The sequence below is a fragment of the Equus quagga genome, chromosome 11, assembly GCF_021613505.1.
Source record: "Equus quagga isolate Etosha38 chromosome 11, UCLA_HA_Equagga_1.0, whole genome shotgun sequence".
NCBI lineage: Eukaryota > Metazoa > Chordata > Mammalia > Perissodactyla > Equidae > Equus > Equus quagga.
Window position 1 is genome coordinate 91838807 of NC_060277.1, and position 24617 is coordinate 91863423.

General features: G+C 44.2%; 1 protein-coding gene across 2 annotated transcripts; it reads right to left on the reverse strand.

Annotated features, from left to right (window-relative positions):
* CALCOCO2 (calcium binding and coiled-coil domain 2) lies at positions 1-23572 on the reverse strand. 2 transcript variants are annotated; one of them, XM_046676158.1, is made up of 13 exons: positions 23456-23572; positions 17812-18001; positions 13419-13521; positions 13127-13260; positions 11970-12095; positions 8317-8405; positions 7855-7924; positions 7138-7260; positions 6775-6861; positions 3895-3990; positions 2663-2798; positions 1578-1606; positions 1-1059 (listed from the first exon to the last, which is right to left on the reverse strand). In XM_046676158.1, the coding sequence occupies exons 2-13, from the start codon at positions 17989-17991 to the stop codon at positions 883-885; spliced, it is 1350 nt and encodes a 449-aa protein (XP_046532114.1). In that variant the 5' UTR covers positions 17992-18001; positions 23456-23572; the 3' UTR covers positions 1-882. The 2 variants fall into 2 exon arrangements, with proteins under 2 accessions (XP_046532114.1, XP_046532113.1); XM_046676157.1 differs by lacking the exon at positions 23456-23572 and adding an exon at positions 22736-22803.
* Positions 23573-24617: the final 1045 nt, after the last annotated feature.

Consider the following 24617-nt stretch of genomic DNA (forward strand, 5'->3'; position numbering starts at 1 on the left):
TTTATTTTAAATTACCAAAGTCCCTGAAATAGAGGACTAGTTTATTTTTAGTATTAAAGAAGATTAACAATAGTTTTCATTATTCTGACATCCATATTCAAACTCACCTGCTCAAAAGTTGCAAACCCATACAGTTTCTAACTCCTCCTACTAACCATTAAGAAAGGACTTACAACAATAAAAGTTATGTGCATAGGAAAGATCAAAGAGTAGAAAATGCCAATCAGTGGTATCCAGAGAGAAAGAAGGCTTTCTGTGATTGAAATAATATTTCGTGTCCATGGTTCAGGAATAAGCTGCTTCTATCGGGAGGTGAGAAATCAAGATGAGAAACCTTTGGTATCCAAATTAGATTTCTGAGTTCTCTGTTGTGCCATTTTTGGCTAGTATAATGCAAGCAATTGGAGAAAGAGGCCTGAGGAGGAGGAAGAGGAAGGAATTCTCAACCTCCACTCAATGTCCAGCTCTGGGGTTAGGACTGACGTCTGAGAACAAATACGCTCCAAGCCCGATCTTGAAAGGCAGTGGAACAACTTGGAAACTTATTCACTTAGTACTCGGAGTCAGGCTTGTGAAGAGTCAGGTCAGTTCCATCCCAGGGCTCCTGTATTGGAGATCCTTGGAAGAAAGGGCACCACAGGTGACAGGCTGACACAGCTAGAGTTATGTGACTTAAAAGGTAGTAACTCACAAGGATGGAAGTAACAGCCCTTAACACTATCCTTCAGGTAACAAACATGACTCCATCTTTAGGGCAGTAGGACTGAGCGCCTCCCTAATAATTTCAGGTTAGGCAGGATCTTGGGTCATAACTCATAGTAGAAGCTACAGGTTCTACTCTATAAACTCTAGGTATAGTATCGATACAAGAGGCTGGGACACTTATAGAGTGTGGCAGAACACATGGTCTTCAAAGATCTGCTTCTCCTTTGCTGGGAAGACCTTGTCACAAATTGGACAATTCAGACAAAGGGACTGCATGTGCTGCTGCTCCAAGGTGAGATCAAAAATGTCATCAGCCAAGTCTGAATTGCAGGTGGGGCACTTCTTGATGGAGAGCTGGGAGGAAGAGCAAAGAGGTCAGCACAAATGTAAGCTATAGGTGGCACAGACCATGTCTATCTTATTTTCCACTATATCCTCAGCATCTACGATAACGCTTGGCACATGGTGAAAAATGTGAATAAATTCACATTTGGAGATAAACACTGGGGCTTTCTCTAACCCCAGGATTGAGAGGCCCTAATATCGCTGAAGCAGTTAAACAGCTTCCAGCCGGGAAGGGGCACTGGCCAGACCTTGCTTGGCTAGCTGCCTAGTTCCCATCTCCTCCCTGGTCCTGCCACCAAACTCCTCTCACAGTGGCCATCTTGAGCAGAACGCTGATGGATGAATTGTGCTTTCCTCTGCCACCCTCAACGGGCTCGCTCAGCCTTGGGTACTGACCAAACTGATCCAGCTGACTTCTGGAGTTACCAAAATGGACCAGTCTCCCTACGCTTCTCCCATGGACTGGAGCAGGAAGGGGCGTTTTCTCAAGGATCTGACGAGGGCAATCTCATGAATCCAATACTTACCTGGCCGGGGGCGGAACTTTCCTGGATACCTGAGGGTAATGAAAAAGATGTCATTCAATGAAAAAATATCATCGCTAGATTCTCCAGCAATTGGAGAAGCTGTAAACAGGTTACAGCTGTTTCATGTAACCATCATTGTTCCCTTTCTCCCCACTGCCTCTGACTCTCTCTCTCAGCTGTACCATTTACTTCTGCTGGAGGGGATCTAAGTCAACGATAAAGGACAAAGAGGACAAAATAATAAAGTCGCATTTTCCACAGCCATGTATACGTTATATAACCAAAAAACCCCAATAAACCTATTTTAAGTGTGGGGAAAATGAGCTTTTACTAAAAACAGTAACAATTTACCAAGAAATAGTCTGAGAATAGATTTTAAGACTGAATCCAAGCAGTTGTTTCCCAAATGCTTAAAAATATTTTTAAAGAAAAAAACAAACTTGCATCCCTGCCTGTTACAAAGATCCGATTCGGCTTCTTAAGAGAACATGCCTGCTTTTAAACTGTCCAAAAAAAAGCACATGAGGTTTCAGACTGCTTTTGGAGACAAAAGAGGAAAGAGCATTGTTTGACGAGGACATCCGACCACCAGTCCTTGAGAGCTAAGACTGGTGTTTACCCCCACTTTCTGGCCTCCTAGCCACCCAGGGCTCTCTGTGGAGCACACGCCTGCTACCCTTGGGCAGGCCATCAGGGTGGCTGCTGGAACTGCCCATTCCGGGGCGGCATGACCCGCCTCCCGTGCTTCCATTTCCAAACCCTAATTAGCTTTCTCAGCTTTGGATGTGTATATCTTCTACATAGAGACATTTCTCTGATTTATCTATTTGGAATATAGCCACGGGACTCAATTTGTGTCTGCTGCCTCTAGGCGAATGATCTGATTTGCGTCTTCCAGATTCAGATTTATTTCTCAATTAACACTTCTTGCCTGGCAATCTTTCTATTGGGTCCTCAGCTTCTGCCCAGCAAGTCTTAACAATGGGACTGGTCTTAATTAGCATCTCAGACACACACAGAAAACTTGTGAGGGGAAAAGGGATGCAGGCAGGGGCCTTCCAGCTCGAATGGCAAAGCTGTCTTACCAGAATATGGATTTCCATAGACAAGTCTGGGGTTTTGTCCTGCACCTCCTTGATCTGAAGTAGGCGCTTGATACGGCAAAGAGTCAAAATCCAGACCCATGTAACTCAGCAATCTGCTGTTCTCCCTCTTCAAAAGCTAAGGACAGAATATTTATAGAGATGTTGAAAGGTAACAGCAAAGAACGGCCACGAGGAACTGGCTAGGGGATGCACATTGCAGGTACTTTTCAATTAACTGTGGCACTGGAGAGGCCCAAGAAAAGAGAAACCGTAATTCTTCAAGAGGGGAACCAGCAGCCTCAACTCCAAAGATCTAACTTCTTAATAACTGAATTTAAATATATACTGAGTTTTGTTTAGATTAATGCAAAAAATAATTTTAAATCTCTAAATATATTCCAACTGAAGGGAGGGGCACAAAAGTTGTGTGGCTATATGAGGGTGGCAGGAGCTATATTAAGGTTGAAACTGTTGTACATTATTGAGAGCAGAATGCTTCTTTTAGTCTCCTGCCTAGAACACCTTCTTTTTTAAAGATTTTATTTTTCCTTTTTCTCCCCAAAGCCCCCCAGTACATAGTTGTGTATTTTTAGTTGTGGGTCCTTCTAGTTGTGGCATGTGGGATGCCACCTCAGCATGGCTTGATGAGCGGCGCCATGTCCGCGCTCAGGATTCGAACCAGCAAAACCCTGGGCCACCAAAGCAGAGCATGCAGAAAAGAAATACTGGTTGGATGAATGAATGAATGAATGAATGGATGGATGGACTGAGGAATAAGTCAATGCATAGCATGTATTTAGGGGCCTACCATGGGTCCAGCACTGGTACAGACTACCACTTCTGCTCCTGGGTTGGCAGCAGAGAAAAAGGAAAAAGTTGGCTTAAGAAAAGGGTTCCTCAGCTAGCATAAAAGTGATGTAGGATATTACTTCCCAAAGACAATACTTACAATGGCTGTGAAATTAAAAGCAAAAATACTAAGTCAGATTTTCATCAAAGCTCTTCCTTTCAAGTTGACTACTGCCATGCCAAACAAGTTTTAGGTAAAGAACAAAGAGAGGGATTTGCGGTAGATTAGGAAACCAGATTAAATTTACTCTTTGTTTAAGAGCAACTGTCTCACCCACTGTCTCAGAAAGAGCTCTTTTGTTTCTCTTTTTATCACATCTCTGGGTCACCCTGCTCCTTCCCCTTAAAACCTTGGGGTTTTCTACCCTCTTTTACACACTTACATCATTTTCTCTTTCCATGTTCTCCTTCTCTCTCTGCAGAGCATCATATATAATCTTGTTTTCACTCAGTCTTTTTGACAGGTCAAAGTTCTGGTCCTGTCAATAATAAAAGAATTCAGATTAGGATCACATATTGTAATCTGGATCCAAGGTGGGGTAAAACGCGGGGATCAGAGCGGAGCTGGCTTTCCAAAGTGGTGGGACTGAGGTGGGGAGAAGGCACTGGGGCAGCGAGGAGTGGCAGATGCTGCCTTGCAGAAAAGTGACTTAACAAAATGCCTGAAGGCCTGAGCTGGCATCAAGATGCCAGTTTCTTTTGGTTTAGCTGGGAGTTTAAGCAACCCAAGAGAGAACAAGTAAGTTTGGGGGAAACCTCAAGACTGCCTTATCAGAATTAGGGATGTTGCCTTGTTTAACCTCACCCAAAAATGGAAAGAATCATCTTTGTCTTGAATAAACATGTCACCCAACACAGCATGAAGCACTCAGGGTTAGTTGGTTTGACTCCCCCCATGTGAGGACAGACACCTGGATTCAAGTTACACTGAGGAAGAAGGAAGCCTGGAAGGCATTTATCCAAGGCTACAAGGAACCCGGAAGGGGTCTTGGGCTTCCCAGTAGGATGGGCTGACCTGATTAGTTTCATGAACACAAAACTCACAGGCAGGCTTCACTGCTTCCGTCTCCTACCTACATACATACACGTGTGCATACCTCACGAAAACACTTAAGCTAATCCTACTAGTTGTGGTTTTTTTCCAAGGTTTTTTATTTGAATGCTGGTGCTCAAACTGCTGTGCGCTTCTAGCCGACCCTGAGGTAGTAATGCAAGAGGGGGCTACCCGATGACAGTGCTGACTGCAGGCTCCTGGCTCCCCATCCCCATTGGCTCCTGCTGGGTCTTCTGGTCCTGCTTCACTTCCTCAAAAGGCAGAAATAAGAAAGGACTATCTGAGTCTGCACAGAAACCTGCTCAATGGTTACCAAAACCTTCCCCGGGACCCATGGCTGAGCTGGGGCCCATATTTTCAGGGATTCCCCAGGCTGGTTTCTGGCCGCACACTCCATCCCTCCTCTTTTTATTTTTTTAATTTTTAATTTTTTTTTTTTTTGAGGAAGATTAGCCCTGAGCTAACATCTGCCGCCAATCCTCCTCTTTTTGCTGAGGAAGACTGGCCCTGAGCTAACATCCGTGCCCATCTTCCTCCACTTTATATGTGGGACACCTACCACAGCATGGCTTGCCAAGTGGTGTCATGTCCACACCCGGGATCCGAACCAGCGAACCCCGGGCCACCGAAGTGGAACATGCGGACTTAACCGCTGAGCCACCAGGCCAGCCCCACATCCCTCCTCTTTTTAGCAGAGAGATAAACTTCTCTCCTTAACAAGGGTGTACAGTGCTGTGGTCTTGGTCAGGACCATAAACCTTCCTAGCCCTTGCTTCTGGGCCCCTCATCTGTCACCTACCAGCGCAGCAGCCCTGAGCTGCCTGATCTGTATGTGGAGCCGTTGACACTCTTTGTACTTCTCTAAGAAACAGGCTTTCCCGGTCTCTACCTTTGCCTTTAGGCGTTCCACCTCTTGTACTAACTGCTCTTCCACTGCTGTTTTCTTGTTCCTAGGCTCCTGAAGTATAAGATACATAGTCCTCATTGTTAGGGGCCTTTCAGATGCATGAGGAATGAAGACTTGCTATCGGAAAGCTGGGGAGCCCCGGGGTCTTGAAAAGACATTCCATGAAAACCAAAGAAACCCATACCTGCTATAAGGAGGCTCAACCCTTTGAATGGCTCTAGATTATTTAAATCCATAATTTCTTTGCTACATCAGAGGTCATAAACTCAAATGTGCTAATAGGGGCCAGGGAAGTAATGCAATTGAATGAAGGAGTTGAATGCAATGAAACAGCGAAGACTGCAGCCAAATGGAGTGAACAGGACCCATCTAAAGGCTGCAGCAGCTCCTCAGCTCCAGCTCCAGCTCCAGCTGCTGGGGCAATGCGGGCTCAAGGCTGCCAGAGCCGCTAAGTTTTCAAGAAGCTGGAAATACAAAATTCTTTAATGGGAAATGTTCCCATATTTAGTTGCTGGTAAACAATTCAATTTTTTAAAAAAACACCTAGGCCAAATAAAACATTTCTGTGGGCTAAACTTAACCCATGAGCTGTGGATTTTCAAACTTTGTTCTACTCTTTACTATATCATGCTAAAACATACAGTATCTTATATGTAGTAGTATAGTACTGTATCTTATATATCCCATATATATGGATATGATATGAGTTCCAATCTCAATAGTTTGATATCCTCTAGACATCAGATTTCTCATGTCCTTGCATCAACTCAGAAAATGGGGCTTCTAGGCACCTATCATCACCATGAGGCCTCTTTTCCAACAATATAGTATGGAAAATTATTAGTCAATTAGCCTTTCATTAGTATATTACTATAGCTCAGAAGAATTTATAATGATGATAATGGCTATTATTAATTATAACAAAATTTGTTTTGACCACTGTAGTATCTTCCAATTGTAGAACTCAACATTATAACCATTAATTTGTCTGCCCCCACGATAACTCTTTAAGGAGGCAGGGGTTATTCTGTGTGAGTCCGAGCCCAAGGCTCTGTTTGCTACAACTTATCATAAACTTCAACTTTCAATATTCCTTTATCACTCATTACACCTTAGAAATGCCCACCTCTCCTAAACATTTGGTAAATGGCAGATTCTCTGTCCTTTTGGGTAGAGAGCAAAATGTCCAGAGGTAAATGCTATCTAATCTATCTTATTTACCCTTTCCATCACCTGAAAGTAGACCCTATCCCTTCCTTTCTTTCGGCTCCCTCCCACATAGCCATCCAAAGACAGACATGCCATTAACTCCTGTTGTTTCTTCATTGCAGTAGTTTCTTTCTGCTTCATCTCCTCCACTGTCTGCTGGAGCTTCTTCTGGTGCTCCTTCTGCACAAAAACAGATTATCAGTACCACTGCTGGGAAAACACACGCACACACTGGGCAAGAGCCTGCTGAGCTAATGAGCAAGCAGGATGAGGAGAGAGAAGCGAGTCTTCTCTTATTAGTTTCTGAGAAAGCCATGAGATACCTCATTTCAGATGGCTTCCTCTGAGACCTTTCCCAGAGCCAGTGATATCCAGGTATATGACAGAGTAAAGAAAGAACAACGTATATATTTTCTTGCAAATACCTAAAAGTGTTGATTTCTTCCATGACTCTACCTGTTCAGTTAAACTGAGAAAAAGCTGGCCATTTTCCTTTTTCAGATGCTCCAACTGCTCTGTCTTATCTTGATCTCCCTGAACAAGCTTCTCCATTTCTTTCTCTTGAGTTGATAGTTGGGCCTAAAGCAGAAATAGTGAATATAACCAAGATATGAAAGAAGGAAAACTAAACAGGAACAATGCGTTTTAGTGTACAGCAACATAAAGAGATGTGTGTTCCCAGCACCTCCCAGCTGCCAAATACCCCTTAGAACTTCCTTACTTTTCTGCTTCTGGACCTTACACTAAGAATCTGAGACTCAACCAAGTAAAATGCAACAAATCACTCTTTAAAGCACAGCTTCCTAAAAATGACAGCGCTTCTGCAGCTCTCTGCTTTACGTTCCAGGTTTTTGAGTAAGATTTTGCTCGAAAAGATTTTGTAGTTAAAAGAAAAAAGTTCAAAAATCTTGGTACAGATGACAGTCATCCCTCTTGAGAGCTCATGATAAATAAAAACTGAACATATTATTCACTTCCTTGTGGACTGTGACTATAAAAAAAAAAAGGGTGTGGAGGGTCAAGAATAGAAAACACAGGCTCTGAAACTTTAGCCCGATGCTTTGAAAGGTTCACAGTTAGGCATCACAACAATGAAACACAACTTTCCAGGCCACCAGAGAAGAGTGGTGGCAAGACTAAGAAAACACTTTGGTGAAGGGTGGCGTTACCTACCTGAAGCTGATCCACTCTGACTCCCATCTTCTCATTTTCTGAGGCCATCTTCTGGTTTTGTTCTTTCAGTCTGCGGACGTGGAGACGACTATGTGAAAAACATGCTGATTCCAGGTCAGCCCCCCCAGGCCTTCAATGATTTAAGGCTGCCTTGACCCTAAGCCTACGGAGTTATTTAAAAGTCCACTACCCTCTTCTTCAGTCCTGTTTTGGCTTCCTGACTTCAAACTACAAGTATTCAATACTTAATGTTAATACTTGAATTTACCTCATTTCTTCTCATCATTCTGATACTAATTCTCTAACCTAGAATCAAAGAGCTCATGATTCAAAGGGGGAGAATCATATCTATCATTGTCATAACAGGAAGACTGTTTTCTAACAAATTCTAGCAATCTAACCTGACCCCATCTAAGGGCGTCCGTAACACAGCAGCGCCTCCCATCGGAGAATTACACTCACTGAAGCAGTTCTGTCTCCCAATGGTCCTTCTGCTCCTTCACTTTCTCTTCCAACTTCTTATTGATGCTCTTTAGGGTTTCTAGCTCCTCCTGTAGATTGAAACATCAAAGGCACAGATCACTTCTAAGACAGTTTTAAGTATCTCAGGCATCCAAACATTTATTCAACATTTATTTAATTATAAGTCAAGCAGAGTATGACACAGCAGTGAATGAAATATCCAAGTAAAGGGACTTCCATATAAAATGTTCTTAATATGTCCTTTCCATATTAAAAATGCATCTACCTTAATTTCTCCTCCACTGGAGCTTATATTGGTCCATTAATTCATTAAACAAATATTTAACGAGTGCCTATTACACACCAGACACTGTTCTGGCACTATAAACACAGCAGTGGACAAAATAAAGTTGCTTTTCTCCTAGAAAAGTGCTATCCGATAAATTCACGAAAGCCACATATATAATTAAAAAATTTTAGTAGCTACATTAAAAAAAAGTAAAAAGAAACAGATGAAATTAAGTTCACTAAGAGCATATATTTAACCCAATATACCTAAAATATCTTTTCAATATGTAAACAGTGAAAAGGAAATATTTTACATTTTTTTCATACTAAGTCTTCAAAATCCAGTATACATTTTTTTCTGCTTCTTCTCCCCAAATCCCCCCAGTATATAGTTGCATATTTTATTTTATTTTATTTTTTATTTGTTTATTGAGGAAGATTAGCCCTGAGCTAACATCTGCCGCCAATCCTCCTCTTTTTGCTGAGGAAGACTGGCCCTGAGCTAACATCTGTGCCCATCTTCCTCTACTTTATATGTGGGACACCTACCACAGCATGGTTTGCCAAGCGGTGCCATGTCCCCACCCAGGATACGAACTGGCGAACCCTGGGCCGCCGAAGCAGAACGTGCGCACTTAACCGCTGCGCCACCGGGCCAGCCCCAATAGTTGCATATTTTAGTTGTGGGTCCTTCTACTTGTGGCATGTAGGATGCCACCTCAGCAGGGCCTGATGATAGGTGCCATGTCTACACCCAGGATTCGAACCAGTGAAACCCTGGTCTGCTAAAGAGGAGCACGCGAACTTAACCACTCGGCCAGGGGGCTGGCCCCCCGGGTATACATTTTATGCTACAGTATATCACAATACACCACATTTCAAATGTTCAATAGCCACATGTGGTTAGTGGCCACCATACTGGTCTTCGATATTTGTTTCTCCTTCCCCAATTTCATTCTGCACAGAAGCCAATTTTGTGCATCAATAACAACTCCCTGCTTTTGGCTCTAAGATTTAAAAATTTTTAGTTTAGGGACTGGCCCTATGGCCGAGTGGTTAAATTTGCACACTATGCTTCAGTGGCCGGGGTTTTCACCGGTTCAGATCCTGGGCGCAGACATGGCACTGCTCATCAGGCTGTGCTGAGGTGGCATCCCACATAGCACAACCAGAGGCACACACAACTAGAATATACAACTATGTACTGGGGGGTTTTAGGGAGAAGAGGAAGAAAAAAAAGATTGGCAATAGATGTTAGCTCAGGTGCCAATCTTTTTTAAAAAAAATTTTAGTTTATAGTCTTTTTTAAATCATTTTTTATTTTTAAAAAATTATAGTAAAACATACATAACATAAAATTTATCACCTTAACCACTTTTAAGCATACACTTCAGTGGCATTAAGTATATTCACATTGTTGGGCAACCGCCACCACATCCACCCACAGGACTCTTTTTCACCTTGCAGAACGGAAGCTCTGCACCTATTCAACACTAACGCCCCAGCCCCCACCCCCAGCTCCTGACAACCACCCTTTTAGTTTCTGTCTCTATGAAGGTGACTATTCTAGGTACCTCATGTAAGTGGAAGCACATGGCATTTGTCACTCTGTCTGACCCATTTTACCCAGCATAATGTCCTCGAGGTTCATCCATGTGGCAGTATGTGTCAGAATTTCCTTCCCTTTTAAAACTGAACGATATTTCATTGTATGCCCGCACCACACCATGTCTATGGATCCATCCGTCACTGGACACCTGGGCTGCCTCTCCCCTTTGGCCATGGTGAGAAATGCTGCCATGGACATGAGTGTACTGGTATCTCTTTGAGGAAACAGGTATTATCAATCCCCTTTCTACAGAAAGGGAAACTGAGGCTCAAAGATGCTAAGAAATTTCTCTCAGTTCATCAAATAAATGGGAGAACCAGTCTGCGTGACTCCAAAGACAAGGTCCCTAACCACCGTATGATCTGGCCTCTAAAAAGCATGGATTTTTTTTTTAAAGGTTTTATATTTTTTTCCTTTTTCTCCCCAAAGCCCCCAGGTACGTAGTTGTACATTCTTCGTTGTGGGTCCTTCTAGTTGTGGCATGTGGGATGCTGCCTCAGCGTGGTTTGATGAGCAGTGCCATGTCCGCGCCCAGGATTCGAACCGACGAAACACTGGGCCGCCTGCAGCGGAGCTTAACCACTTGGCCACGGGGCCAGCCCCCAAAAGCATGGATTTTAACAACAAAATACCAGAGTTCAAATCCCAGCTTGTTCCAAAGCCACGAAGTGACTATGGAATTGAACAAGTTACTTAAACTCTGAGCTGCAGGGCTGTTGTAAGGATTAAGTGAAGAGATGTGCTTCATTAGAGTGCCTGGCACATAGTAGGTACTGAATAAACAGTGACTTTTGTTATCATTATAATAACTGGTAGCAAGTATGTGGGAGAGCTAACCTGAGAACTCAACCCTCTGATTCCTTGGCTGGAACCTGGCAGGTGGGCTGTAGGGCTCCTGACCACACACTGGTTCTTGACAGCCAGACTGTGAGTTACGCCTATGCCACCTTTGTTATCTCACTGCCTGGGACAGGCCAGGTCTGCAGGCTGGATCTGCCACCTACACTTATATACCAGTCCAGGGCTGAGGACATCACAGGCACTTGTGTGACAGCAAAGTGTAAAGAACAGAGCACTGTCTGGGAGTCAAGAGAAGTGGGTCCTAACCCAGTGTCATCACTAAACAGACCTCTTCTCCTCTCCTCTGGGCCTCAGTTTCCTCACCTGCAGATCAAGGCTTTACAGGTGGTAACTGCCAAGGTCTGTGTGTTCTGGAAACTTCTAAGCTTTGACCTTGGTGTAATCAATTTAAAGTCTTTAGAGAAAACACTCCTCTTTAGCTTCTAGCATTATCCACTCTCATTCACCACCTGCTGATTTAAAGGATGATTCAAAAGAGAAGTAGCAAAGAATTTGGATAACCCAGGACCTTACTTTAATACTCTCTTGTCTCTCTTGATGTCCACATTCCAGCTAATTGGAGTAAATATTTCAAATTATTAATAGACAATGGAAAGAAGCAGTCAGACTGCCTGGGTTTGAATCCTGGCCTTACCACTGATCAGCTGTATAAGAGATCACTTAACCCCTTTCAGCCTCAGGATACTCAACTATAAAACTGGGATGACAGTAGTACCTAGTGCAAAGGTTTGCCACGAAGTTTAAATAACCCATATAAAACTTTTAACACTGTGCCTATTCAAAGATATGTATAAGGGAGTGACATCACAAGCAAAACAGAAGACAGTGCTGGATAAGAGGCACCGTCCAACTCTGATCTCCATACTCCAAGTTCATCTTTAACCAGCATCCATACCTGGTTCTTTTGCAGCTCAGCCTGCATGTCTGAGTTCTGCTTCTCGAGGCTGACACAGCTGTCCTTCAGCTTCTGGTTTTCTTTGCAAAGCTCCTTGTTGTGCTGCTCAATCTCTTCCACTTCACCCTATGAAAGAGCATTCTACGAATTCACACTTGACCCTTTATAGCTCAACAGATATTCTAGTCTCTGTAGGGGATGGTGGGGGTCTGGCTGAGTCCCACCCACTGTAGTGACATCTGTGTACCCCAAATGGGTGCAGCTCCTCAGCATGTAGGGAAGGGAGTAACAGAGGTATGTCTGTACAATTGCAGCATCGAGCCTGCCATTACCAAGAAAGAAAGGTAAAGAAAATTAAGGCCATAAAAAGTTAAAAGGGAGAATGGAAGAAGAATATAGATTCTTCTCGCACACACTTAGTATTCTTTGTCTCTCTTACTGGACTTAGCTCCTTGAGGCCCAGGGACAGTGTTTTAATCGATTCTTCACCGTATTCCTAGTGCCTACTATAACGCCTACCTGGTTTTGGATGGAAAGGAGGCATCCTGTTAAACGATCGAGTGAGTGCATAAATCTTAATACTCTCGTATGACAGGCTCTGAGTCAGAACTGAGAGATACAAAGAATATTTGGTGCTTCTCTCCCCAGAAGACCTTATCTTTACTGAGGTAATAAGCTGTGCAGATGACAAAAATTAAGCAACTGGAAAAGTTACGGGAATAAATGAATGCCAACTGAGTTACAGAAGTTTTAGAGAAGGGAGAAATCATTTATTGTTATGATTCCTGCTAATGATACTAAGTCATTCCGGAGTGGGTTTGAGTGAGTACTGGGTAAATTTTTCCCAACCATATCTGTTCGACATTCAATAAAGGCTTCGCGAGTCAAATTCCACCCTATTCTGGAAGTGCTACTCTTTTTTTTGCTAAGGAAGATTCACCCTGCACTAACATCTGTGCCAATCTTCCTCTGTTTTTTAGTATGTGGGCCACCAGCACAGCATGACCACTAACAGAGGGGTGTGGTGCACGCCCAGGAACCAAAACCCGGGCCTCTGAAGCGGAGTGCCCTGAACTTAACCACTAGGCCACTGGGGCTGGCCCATGGAATTGCTACTCTTAGTGCCAAGAAGGGCTCAAAGTGACATGTTTACAGACCTGAGTGGTAACAACCAGGATGTCCTCCTCATTTTCTGGACGGAACTGGAAAGGGATGCTCGCCCCCCGGACCACACCATCCTGATCCACATAGCAGAACTGGTAATACTCATCATCCTTGGGCAGGTAATAAGCTGAAAACACAACATGATTTTTAATCCAAAATAAGGTCTATTCAGAAAACTAAAAATCTGGAAGTCTTTTATCTGCCTCAGAAAGCTCAAATTCAAGAGAATTAATTAATCTTAGCTGCTAACTGTCTTCAACACCTTTGATCCAGCATTTTCCTCACCTTTGAATTGGACTTCCTGCTGTTTGGCTGATTCGCTGTTTACGTCAACGGGCAAAGTAACCCACATGAAGGTGTAATACTCACGAGTTGTCTTCCATCCCACCTGCAATGACAAGAGGCTCGCATTCAGCATCTGACAGTGCTCGGGGGAGATCCTCATGTGGCCATGTCTTCTTAAAATGCACTTACTTTTTATTTGTTTATGTTGAAAATACAATAGAATGAGTTCATTATGACAAGATCCACTCACGATGGATCAAGTCTTGTTTTTTCACTTATGATGACAATATACGGTAAAATGCCCAATGCACTTAAAAACTGGCAGGCATACACAGTCCAAAATACCCGTCTTAGAAAGAAATGAACACTGGCCACTCAACACCCAGGACAAGAGTTCCAAAAATTTTTTCTCCAAGTCAGACATAGAACTGAGAGTGTGGGCCCAGCCCGGTGGTGCAGCCGTTAAGTTCACACATTCTGCTTTGGCACCTGGGGTTCACCGGTTCGGATTCCGGGTGCGGACCCACACACTGCTTGGCAAGCCATGCTGTGGCAGGTGTCCCACATAGAAAGCCGAGGAAGATGGGCATGGATGTTAGCTCAGGGCCAGTCTTCTTCAGCAAAAAGAGGAGGATTGGCGACAGATATTAGCTCAGGGCTAACCTTCCTCAAAAAAAAAAAAAAAAAAAAAGAGAGAACTGAGAGTGTTTGGGGAAAAAGTTCTGGGAGTGCGAACCTTGATCCTGCTATCTTCTTACAACAGTGGCCTTGGAACTTCTTAATCAGAAAGCACCCTGATCTGCCCTCTCCATTGGTTTGTCCTCTCCTCTGTCCAATTCAGTCTTGTCCCCTATACCAACCTGATTATACTACTGCATTTAAAAAATGTATGTTTTGAATAATGTGTGTGTTGGGGGTGGAGGGGCAAGAGAGTTCTTAGATTATAAGACACTAGATAACTGAGTCCAGTCTACACAGCTTTCTCTCTTCAGTGTTCTTCTTAATGCATGTTTAATGAAGCCTTTTTGGGGATAAAGATAGTAACAATCTCTTCCAGGTACTGAATGCAATCAGTCATAAGCTACAAGGATACCGTACAGTATGCCTCAGAGCAGAAAGGTGGCTAAGTGGAAAATATTCTCACTAAATGCGAACAGGGTAAAAGATGGCTCAAATCGGATCTGGAAGGTAAGAGCACACCAGAGAATAGAAAGAGAGCCGTTGTGTCTTCAAGGCGAGAACACTCAGAGAGAGGCAAAATTACATTTATTGCCATATTTTGACCCTGCCTGAGCCCAGTGGGAAGAAGGACTAAAAATAAGTTCCATTTTTATATATTAAGGAGCCAGGGCAGGGTTGAAAGGCTACACTGAAAGCTCGTCAGCAGATCCTAGGGCATGTTTTAGTGTCTCATTAACACACACCCCATTGCTGCAAGCATCTCAGAGCCGCTACAGCCGGCGGTGGGCCAGGAAGCAGGAATTTTATGGAGCCTTCATTCACATCCTGGAGTTTCCTAATGCACTGTGACCAAAATAGCACCTGGGAAGGCCGAAGAATTACTGCTGCCTTGGAACAAGGAAGCAACTTTTAGCCACCTGCAATTTCTGTCCTGGGCTCCCCGACCTGAGTAGTCCTGGTCCCAGCCTGCCTCTCGCGGCCTGCTGTCGCTCCTCTCGGAAAGCGGGGAAACATTTAAATGCCCAGGTAAAGGAGAGCATGGAGCACAGGACTTTCACAGAGGGAAGGAAAGCTGCCTCCACCAACTTCAGGCTCCACTGAAGGCGGTAGCCTTTGCTGCATTGAGAAGCCGTAGCAGAGCGCACAGCAAACCCATTCCACCAGTGCCTACTGGGTGCCAGGAAGCACCAGTGTTAGACTTGATAAGGAGCTGAGGCATATGATTAAGACTACAGCGAGAGAACACCAGGAGAGCTTTAGAAGTGAGATATGCAGGACAAAACTTCAGTCACCTCTTAATTCTCCAATTTACCATCTGTCGTTTAAAGGAATTTAGCAGAACAGAGGAGAAAAAGTAGAGGTTTGGGAGTCAAACTTGCTTTACCATCCACTCACTGGGAGACCCTGGGAAAGTCACCATCTCGAGCATATTCATTGTATTCATCCGTGCACAAGAGAGAGCACCACTAAGCTGAGGGAGCTGCCGTGCCGAGAGCATTAAATCAGAAAACACACACACACACACATCCCCTCACCGTGGACCCAGCACACTGTATGTTCTCAAGAAGTTTGTGTTCTCTCTGTTAGTCTTAAAACTTTCTTCTAGGCTTCAAAGTGGTTGCTCAAATCAGTAACGTTATGGACAACGAACACTAGAGGCCATTCTTTAGATTAGCCACGATTTCTTTACTGAGGTATGGCAATCCCACTGAAATGCATGAAGCATTCCAAATATGCAGGCAGCTTTCTTCTTTTTTTAATGTTTTTAAACATTTGTTTTTAAAAAGCATAAGCTTTTCACTTGGTTTCCGGAAGTGACTGAGTACTCGGGACATACAATCAGCCTAAGCAAAACAGAAATAAAACTGTCACAACGAAAAGTGACAGAATACATTTCAAAGCCTACTAAGTAATTGTGAATCATCCTCTGTTATTTTTGTCTACACTTGCACTGCCCAATATGATAGCCACTAGCCATGAGGCTATTTAAATTCAAATTAATTCAAATTAAATAAAATTTAAAAGCCAGTTACTCAGTCAGATTAGTCACATTTTAAGTGCTCAGGAGCCACACGTGGCTAGAGGCTTCTGTACTGGACAGTGAAGGTATGTCTACTGTACAAAGCTCTACTGGGCAGTGTTGATCGCAAAGCTCTACTGGACAGCTTTGTTACACATAGGGAAGAAAAAACAACTACTGTCTTCTTTCCAAAACAGAAAACACTAGTGTGTCAGTTTTCTATGTTAGAACATCTTTTGGTCTTATGATTCAATATCCTGAAGTCTCGGGAGCTGTCACGATACCTGCCAGCGTCCTTCTCGTTGTCTACTCTCCCACCCTTTAAACACTAGCATCCATGGCTCCATCGGTAGCTCGGAATTCCAAACAATTAAGGAAAAATCACTCAATGAGGGATGTGAATAAGCACCAGCTCCTTCACACTACAGTGAAGAAGAATGTCTGATTTCAGGATGAACAACATTGGCAGACACACACATGACATACTGAGATGTCAAAACAAAGGTCACTGACGTTGGGACTCAGCAGTGTAAATTACTTCAATTTGACCTTTATCTCCTGTCTCTGGAAATAGGAAGATTTGTCATTATGGGGTGTGTGTGTGTGATGTTAGAGACACAGATTGGGCAGAAGGGAGGCAGACAGTAAGCTGACTATAATAAAAAAGTACCTTTTTTTTTTTTTGAGGAAGATTAGCCCTGAGCTAACTGCTGCCAATCCTCCTCTTTTGGCTGAGGAAGACTGGCCCTGAGCTAACATCCATGCCCATCTTCCTCTACTTTCTATGTGGGACGCCTACCACAGCATGGCTTGCCAAGCGGTGCCATGTCCTCACCCTGGATCTGAACCGGCGAACCCCAGGCCGCCGAATCGAATGCGCGAACTTAACTGCTGAGCTACTGGGCTGGCCCAAAAAGTACCATTTCTGTACTTGAACCAATTGACTGATTAGACACTGGAAGAGGTCACTGAGAAAGCTCATAAACCTTCAGTCCTTGGGAATCTTTACAAAAAAAGTAAGACACTTATTCAGGAACAAACTCCTTGGATGCAGGATGTCGAACCAGGTAACTTCTCAACATCCTTTCCAGATTTGTAATACTCATTAAAACAAAGTACAGGGGCCAACCCGGTGGCGTAGTGGTTAAGTTCTCACGTTCTGCTTCAGTGGCCTGGGGTTCACAGGTTTGGATCCTGAGTGCAGACCTATAGACCCACTCATCAAGTCACGCTGTGGCAGCATCCCATATACAAAATAGAGGAAGATTGGCAGAGATATCAGCTCAGGGCCAATCTTCCTCACCAAAACACAAACAAATTAAACACTCTACTATGAAAGAAATATGTTTCAAGTCAGAGAAATTATATAAGGGGCCACCCATCCCAGTCAAGTTATAGATGAATATTTTAAAGTAGGATAATTTTCAATTTACATTTGGTCTTTGCAAGCATAATAAAACTTGGAGATTGTATGATAGGCCATCTTATTTTAGCTTGCAGCTGAAATTAAAACTTGAGTCCCATAGCACATGTTGGTTTAGGAAAGGGGAAGTGCTAGGGAGCTTAGTGCAAGATTTAAAAATTGATCAGACATAATATGCAGAATGCTTATAATACACAGATGGTCACACACTCAGGTAATGAAGATTCACCTCTAATTTCCAGTCACTTGCTAGGAAATTAACCACTTACCCTAAAGATGCCAATCCAGTCCTTCCGACGGGGAAGGAAATGCTGGGTGAGGGTGTAGTAGCATGTGACGTCCCCTCCAGGGACGTAGAACTTCTCCACGCTGTTAAAGATGACCTGAGAGAAATGACAATGATCCAGCAAGATGGCTGATGTGGGGGGGTCTTCTGTGATCTCTTCCATGGTAGGGGTCCTGTTATGAGATATGAGATAGAATAAGGCTCTGAAATGGTTGTCTGAAATGCTGGAGATTTCTGGGCTCTCACCCAGGGAACATTCCGTTCCAAGCAAGACAGGAAAAGCGACAGCCTGACAAGTATTGAGATCATACAACTTGCTTTCTCTTTCACTTTGAGCCAGTTTGCATTCATAACTTTCTAAACTATAAGACTTTTTTGAGAAGATCTTTGACTTCTTCACCCACAGACACCACCACCCTCACATACCCTTATTCTCTGCTTGTAGCTAGTTTGTTCCCTTTCTAAATGTCTTAAATAAGTGAGGTAGCCTAAAGGAAAATAACCTGAGCTGAGAATTTTAAGACTTAGATTCTAGATTTTTCATTCCAGCAAGCCCCATGACTTTTCGAATGTCGATTTCTCTAGATTTCAGCTTTTCCATTCAACTCCATTTTCCCCATAATTATTGGGCCCTTCCATATATTAAGACACTCTGCTGGAAGCTGGGCATAGGTGCAAGAAGGAAGATGAGAAAAGGAGATTATTATTTGACCTGCAGTGGTGACAAGCATGGGTTCTGAAATCAGAATGGCAGAGCTCAAATTCTAGCTTCACCACCTATTAAATGCATGAGCTTGGGGAATTTAGTTAATCCACTGGGCTGTATGCTTGTTTCCTCATCTGTAAAATGGGGCTAATAACAAAACGCTCGTGGGTTCAAGAAGGAGAGAGGCAACTGGCTAGAAAAACCAAGAAGAGCTTCGGGGAGTGAGTAGAATCTTAGATAAGCCCTCTAGGAAAATTAGGATTTTGACAAGTGGGCTTGGGGGTAAGGAAATTCCAGGTGAAAGAAACAGCATGCACAAAAGCAAAGGAAAAGAAAAATGCAGCCCATGGAAGACAGCAAGCAAGGCTGAATCTCTGTTTATAGAATAGGGATAATAACCCGTATTTCACTTTCCAGGTCAAAGGACAGATAAAACGTGATCATGGATGGGAAACTGTTTGGGAGGTAAAAACAATACATAAAAGAAGCAAAGTCTTTTGAACTGTTGAGACCTGATACTTCCTGCCTCCCAGAGTCACATGCTCCGTCTTCCACGCGCCTCCCTGCTCTAACATTTAGTGAGTCCAGGATTCTGAAGCCAGGCTTTTACCGGGAAATGAAAACAACACTGCAGCTCCACACAGCAGACGAGGAGCTGTACATATGCAAATGCGCAAAAGCCTGGCCCCGCCCAACTTATTTCCTGGTTTCATTTTGAACTTTGAGCAACCAGGCCTCTTCGTCCAACTCGTCCAAAAGTTACTTTTTTCACAGAGAAGACAAGGCACTTTGGGGCACTGAGCTGTCTCTTCTGGGGATTGAGTGAAGGAACTAAGAAATAGACTGGCTTTCTGGTTTGTGACAGTTTAGCCACATCCTTAACCTCAAACCTCAGATCAGTTTTTCTAAAGGGAGAGGTCACATTCCAGTCTAGGTCGGGCCTTGTTCCTCCCGATAAGCTGCTGCCTGTGTGATCTCTTGGATGCTATAGGAGGGTGGGGCAGGGGGGCTTCTCAGCTTGCAGAGCCCTATCTTTCCTAGTGGTTTCCAGTCATAGCAGGCCAGCATATCCTCTCTGTCCTAAGCCTGGAGCACCATTTCTCTGAGCAGGTAAAATGACTTATCTGTCCTCTGTCGAAGGATCGTGAAGAAAGTACAGGTAACAGGGACTTCAAGGCTTGTCTCTCAATTGACCCAAGTACCATATTCCCTGTATTTTCCTTCATAATGCTATCACCACAGTATATACAACATAATGCCTAGCCCATAGTAATTGCTGATTAAGTATTCATTGAATAAATGAATAAGATATGCATGTAATTCATCAAAAAAAAAATGAAAGGAAGGGGCTTTGTAGGTAAACAACGGTGTGAATGCCGGTGGGGCTAATTCTTTTTCTGCCCTGTTCTTAATTTGTTGGGTACCTTTGGAGAAGCTGCTGTTTCGCAGTGTTCTCTTTTCTAAAACAGAGTGAGGAGATGATAATCTTCAAGTGCTATGTCAATTCTTGGTATGGCTGGTTCAGCTGGCAAAGCTGGTTCAAGTGGCATGGTGCCAAAAAACAAAAGGCACAGATTTGATTTCCTTAAGGGCTCATAAAATTCATACTCCATTACCCACCTTCTACACACTCAAACTCTGGCGAGCTGTTTTGCACATGGATGCTTCTCTGGAAGGCAAGACCAGCTATAAGAATGGGGGCTTGGTACAGCCTCTCTCTTTTTTTTTTGAGGAAGATTAGTCCTGAGCTAACTGCTGCCAATCCTCCTCTTTTGGCTGAGGAAGACTGGCCCTGAGCTAACATCCATGCCCATCTTCCTCCACTTTATATGTGGGACGCCTACCACAGCATGGCTTGCCAAGCGGTGCCATGTCCACACCCGGGATCCGAACCAGCGAACCCTGGGCCACCAAATTGGAACATGTGCACTTATCCGCTGCGCCACTGGGCTGGCCCGGCAATGTATTTTAAAATGAGTCCCCTGAACCGACTCCTAAGAAAATCTGACACATTTTCATCGAACGAGCTTTTCAAACCTAATATGCTCCTCCCAGGACTGTCCGTGAGGGCAGATCCTCTTATGTTTTCCTGAAGAAAAGGAACAACGGCCACTGCCACTTCCACTCTTTCCGTGTGAATCTGTACATTACACCGATACGCTTTTTAGCAGAAAAGTTTTAAAAATATCGAAAGCTTCCTGGTTCAGATTCTAACAATGCAAATGTTCAACCAAATCAACTCACCAATTTTCCAAAGCCACAAAGAAGAGACCTTATTAAAAATAACTAAAATTTGGGGCTGGCCCCGTGGCCGAGTGGTTAAGTTCGCGCGCTCCGCTGCAGGCGGCCCAGTGTTTCGTCGGTTCGAATCCTGGGCACGGACATAGCACTGCTCATCAGACCACGCTGAGGCAGCGTCCCACATGCCACAACTAGAGGAACCCACAACGAAGAATACACAACTATGTAGCGGGGGGCTTTGGGGAGAAAAAGGAAAAAATAAAATCTTAAAATAAAAAAAAAAAGATAACTTCATCAAAAAAAAAAATAACTAAAATTTTACCTTAAAGAATGCTCAACATTTTTACATTAGCCTTTTATACCAGTGGGCATATATTTTTAAGAGAAATGAAGATTATATGTAGTTTCTCTGGATTCGTTCACAGAAGGAAAGCAAAAGCTTCCACAGCCAAGAGAGAAATGCAAATCGATTCTTCATGTGGGAACAGTAAAAACAAAGACGAGTAAAAACCAAACTCACATTTAATCTAATTCCCTCATCTTTGTGCCCAATTAACTTTCTAAACCATTAGCAATTAGTAAAATGGATGCAGTGATTTGACTCCCAGGCCACCTTGGTCCTGGAAGAGATGCTTACACAGAACTACCCTGAGAGAACACTGACGGTGGAGATGGCCTGAGACAGGGAGCAGAAGTAAAGACACACAGTCACTTGTCCTCATGTTAATGGGCCACTTGCTCTAACCCAAATTTTCCAAGTTCCTTACCTAAAATCTTTCAGAGTGCTTCAGAAAAATTTTATACCCCCCAGGAGACTTTTAACACTACTCATTACCAACTGTTTGCACTGGCTGCCCAGCTTGTTCTAAGCAGGCCCTCATCCCACATCCCACAGCACCACAGTGCCAGCAGTACGAGGGAAGAACAGAAAAATAGTTCTGGGACATGAATGCAGGCAACCAGAAGAAACTGTGTGAAAAGGTCAAAGCTATGTATTAAATCTCCATTTTACTGAGATTATCCACTTTGCTTTTTTTTTTTTGGAGGAAGATTAGCCCTGAGCTAACATCCGCTGCCAATCCTCCTGTTTTTGCTGAGGAAGATTGGCCCTGAGCTAACATCATCTGTGTCCATCTTCCTCTATTTTATATGTGGGACACTGCCACAGCATGGCTTGATAAGTGGTACGTAGGTCAGCACCTGGGCTCTGAACCGGCGAACCCCAGGCCACTGAAGCAGAGCATGAGAACTTAACTGCTGTGCCACAGGGCTGGCCCCAGATTATGCACTTTTTGCTTGAAAGGGGTGACTATGCTAACCCCTGAAGTGATACAGTGATACACCCCTGAAGTGTTTGTAGTGGAAAGGGGACTAGGATAGGAGCCAAGGGACCTGGGTTCATGTCTTTGTTCTGCTCCTAACCAGCTCTGAGACCCTGGCCAAGTCACACGCCCTCCCCTTTTAGGCCTCAGTTTCCTCATCAGTGAACTGAATGCCTCAGGCTAGAATATCTCTAAGAAACTTCCCAGCTATAATGATGACCCTAAGTGAAAGAAAAAGGAAGTGAAAGAGTTCATTTTAACTCTCTCTCTTTTCATCCCCAAAATTAAGAAAGGTATTTTATCAATAAGCACAGTCGAGAATTTTAAAGCGTCCTAGATGTACCATCTGACTTGAAAGACAACACGGACTTCAGTGCTGGGTAACTCTTACTGACTACCTTTCTGAGCGTCCTTTCCACACCACAGCTGTCATGTCTGTTAAAGAATTTCAGGTCGAGGTCCTCTGAAACTACCTGTGAAAGTGAGTCACCTGGATATTCCTTAACCACGTGCACCACATCATTTACAAAGACCTACTGCTTGAAAAGTCCTGCCCTTTAAACGGTCTTTGTTAACAGTGGAGAGAAGTCATAACATGCAGCATCTGCATTATTCTATTCAGCTGCAACCACGGCCACTTGTTGGCTTGCACCAGAGGCAAAGAATCCAAGTGATAGAAAAAAGTCAACATGCCCTGGGAGGGGTCGAGATCCTACTGTGAGTAGTGGGCTGATGGTGGCGGTGGGGAAGGGCTATGGGAGATGAGCTGTAAAGACGCAGGTCACTTCTCTCCAGCTGCTTTTTCTTCTAGGCTGCCTAGAACATCTCCAATTGCAGAAGGCCTGATCTGAAGGAAAGGGGTATCAGGGATCAAGCCTGCTCGTAGACGGGGAAACTGAGGCCCAAAGAGAAAGTAACTGCCCTCGGGGGACTGGGCAAGGCCCCGCCTCGGCCTGGAAGCAAACGGCGATGACGTCAAGGACAGGGATTAAGGAACCGCCACGACCTCGGCCGGCGGGAGGGGGCATGACGCAGTGACGTCAAGACCCTCACTCCCGTCAGAGGGGTCCCTTCTGCCCAAGGAGCCTGCCACGCGGCCCAGAAGGCCTTCACAAGCACTGAAGTCCTGCCCTCTTCGGGAGAAAACTGCCTCCACCCCTCCGAGGCCGCGGAAGGGGCTCCAGGACTTCCAGGACGCCGCTCCCACTTACTGTCACCCCAAGAAGATGGAAGGAGGTGAAAACCGAAACTGGCCGCACCTTCACCGGCCCAAGACCCTTTCTCAGGACTACAAGTCTGAATCAGGAACCCGAGGGCCCAACTGCCCCTAATTACCCTCCTTCACTCCAGGGACTCACCGGGGCCTGCAGCCGACGGCGGCGCAACAGCAACAGGGCAGGGAAGGGGTCAGGGGCGGGGCTAAAAACCCTAGGGAAAGCTGATCCCGTCTGGCCCCGCCCACAACGTCATAACGGCCAGCAAGCCCCGCCCTCACTCCGATGCTTGCCGGGACTTGTAGTGCGCCGGTGACTTGGCTCCAGGGGCTGCTCCGCTGTGCTTTATGGCTTTCCCTAGTCCCACACAGCTATCTTATCCCAAGGAGCCTATTTTATCCCCTAGAACGAGCCGTTTACTTAACTTTGGAAAAAAACAAACTTTATTTCTTTCATTCCTGAACGAGAAGGAGCTCCACACCTTTGAAGAGCCTTTGAGAGGTCATCCTCATCCTTCTCCTGCGGCCACTTAACACTTCACTAAGAGTCTTATACATAAGACTCTCTTTGGCATTTAATCATGCCTCCCACCTGCCCCTAGGAGACCCAGAAATCTTCGTGGGTGCCCAGTTTCTGTGTTTCATCATTCTCTTTCTATAAAGAAATTATTCTTCAGCGTTAACTCTGCCGAGGTAGTGCTCTTCCTACCTGCGATGAGAATAAACTCAGCAAGAATCCCGCTAAGTCGGTTTAGGGAGAATTCCATACCCTTGATATCTGATCAGTTTCCGGCCTGCCTTCAGCAAGAATCCTGTTAAGTGGGTTTAGCAAGAATCCTCCTACCCTGATGTCTCCTCCTAGTAGTTTTCTATCCCTTGTTTCCTCCCTCTGCTCCTTGGCTGTAAATCCCCACTTGTCCTTATTGTATTTGGAGGTGAGCCCGTTCTCTCTCCCCTATGGTAATATCCCTGTCCCAATAGTCCTGAATAAAGTCTCTCTTACCATTTTAACAAGTGTCTGAATAATTATTTCTTTAACATCTAGAAGATGCTAGTTAAACACGGCATGTGCTATCTATGGAAGGTTAAATTCAGAAGTGCCCCTTTTCCAAGGAGTGGCAATCGTCTAAATGTGGAAAGAAACTTTTCTATGTCATCTAACCAGGGAAATTATGCCCCTAAAGCCACTTTAGGTGTCAGGCAGGAGAATGAGCATTCTTAATTCTGCCTTCTCACAAAGGTGGGCATTCAACTGAGATGAATGGATGGTGGAAAATGATGAGTAAACCAGACAGTGGGGCTTCTGT

What these genes read in the sequence shown, in the direction of transcription:
- CALCOCO2 (XM_046676157.1), bottom strand. Translation starts at nt 22,788, where the DNA reads ATGTTGACTTTTTTCTATCACTTGGATTCTTTGCCTCTGGTGCAAGCC. An exon ending in TCCTGGTTGTTACCACTCAG is followed by an intron (nt 12,096 to 13,126) that starts GTCTGTAAACAT and finishes GCTCTTTCATAG; the next exon opens with GGTGAAGTGGAAGAGATTGA. An exon ending in AGAAACAACAGGAGTTAATG is followed by an intron (nt 3,991 to 6,774) that starts GCATGTCTGTCT and finishes TATTATTGACAG; the next exon opens with GACCAGAACTTTGACCTGTC.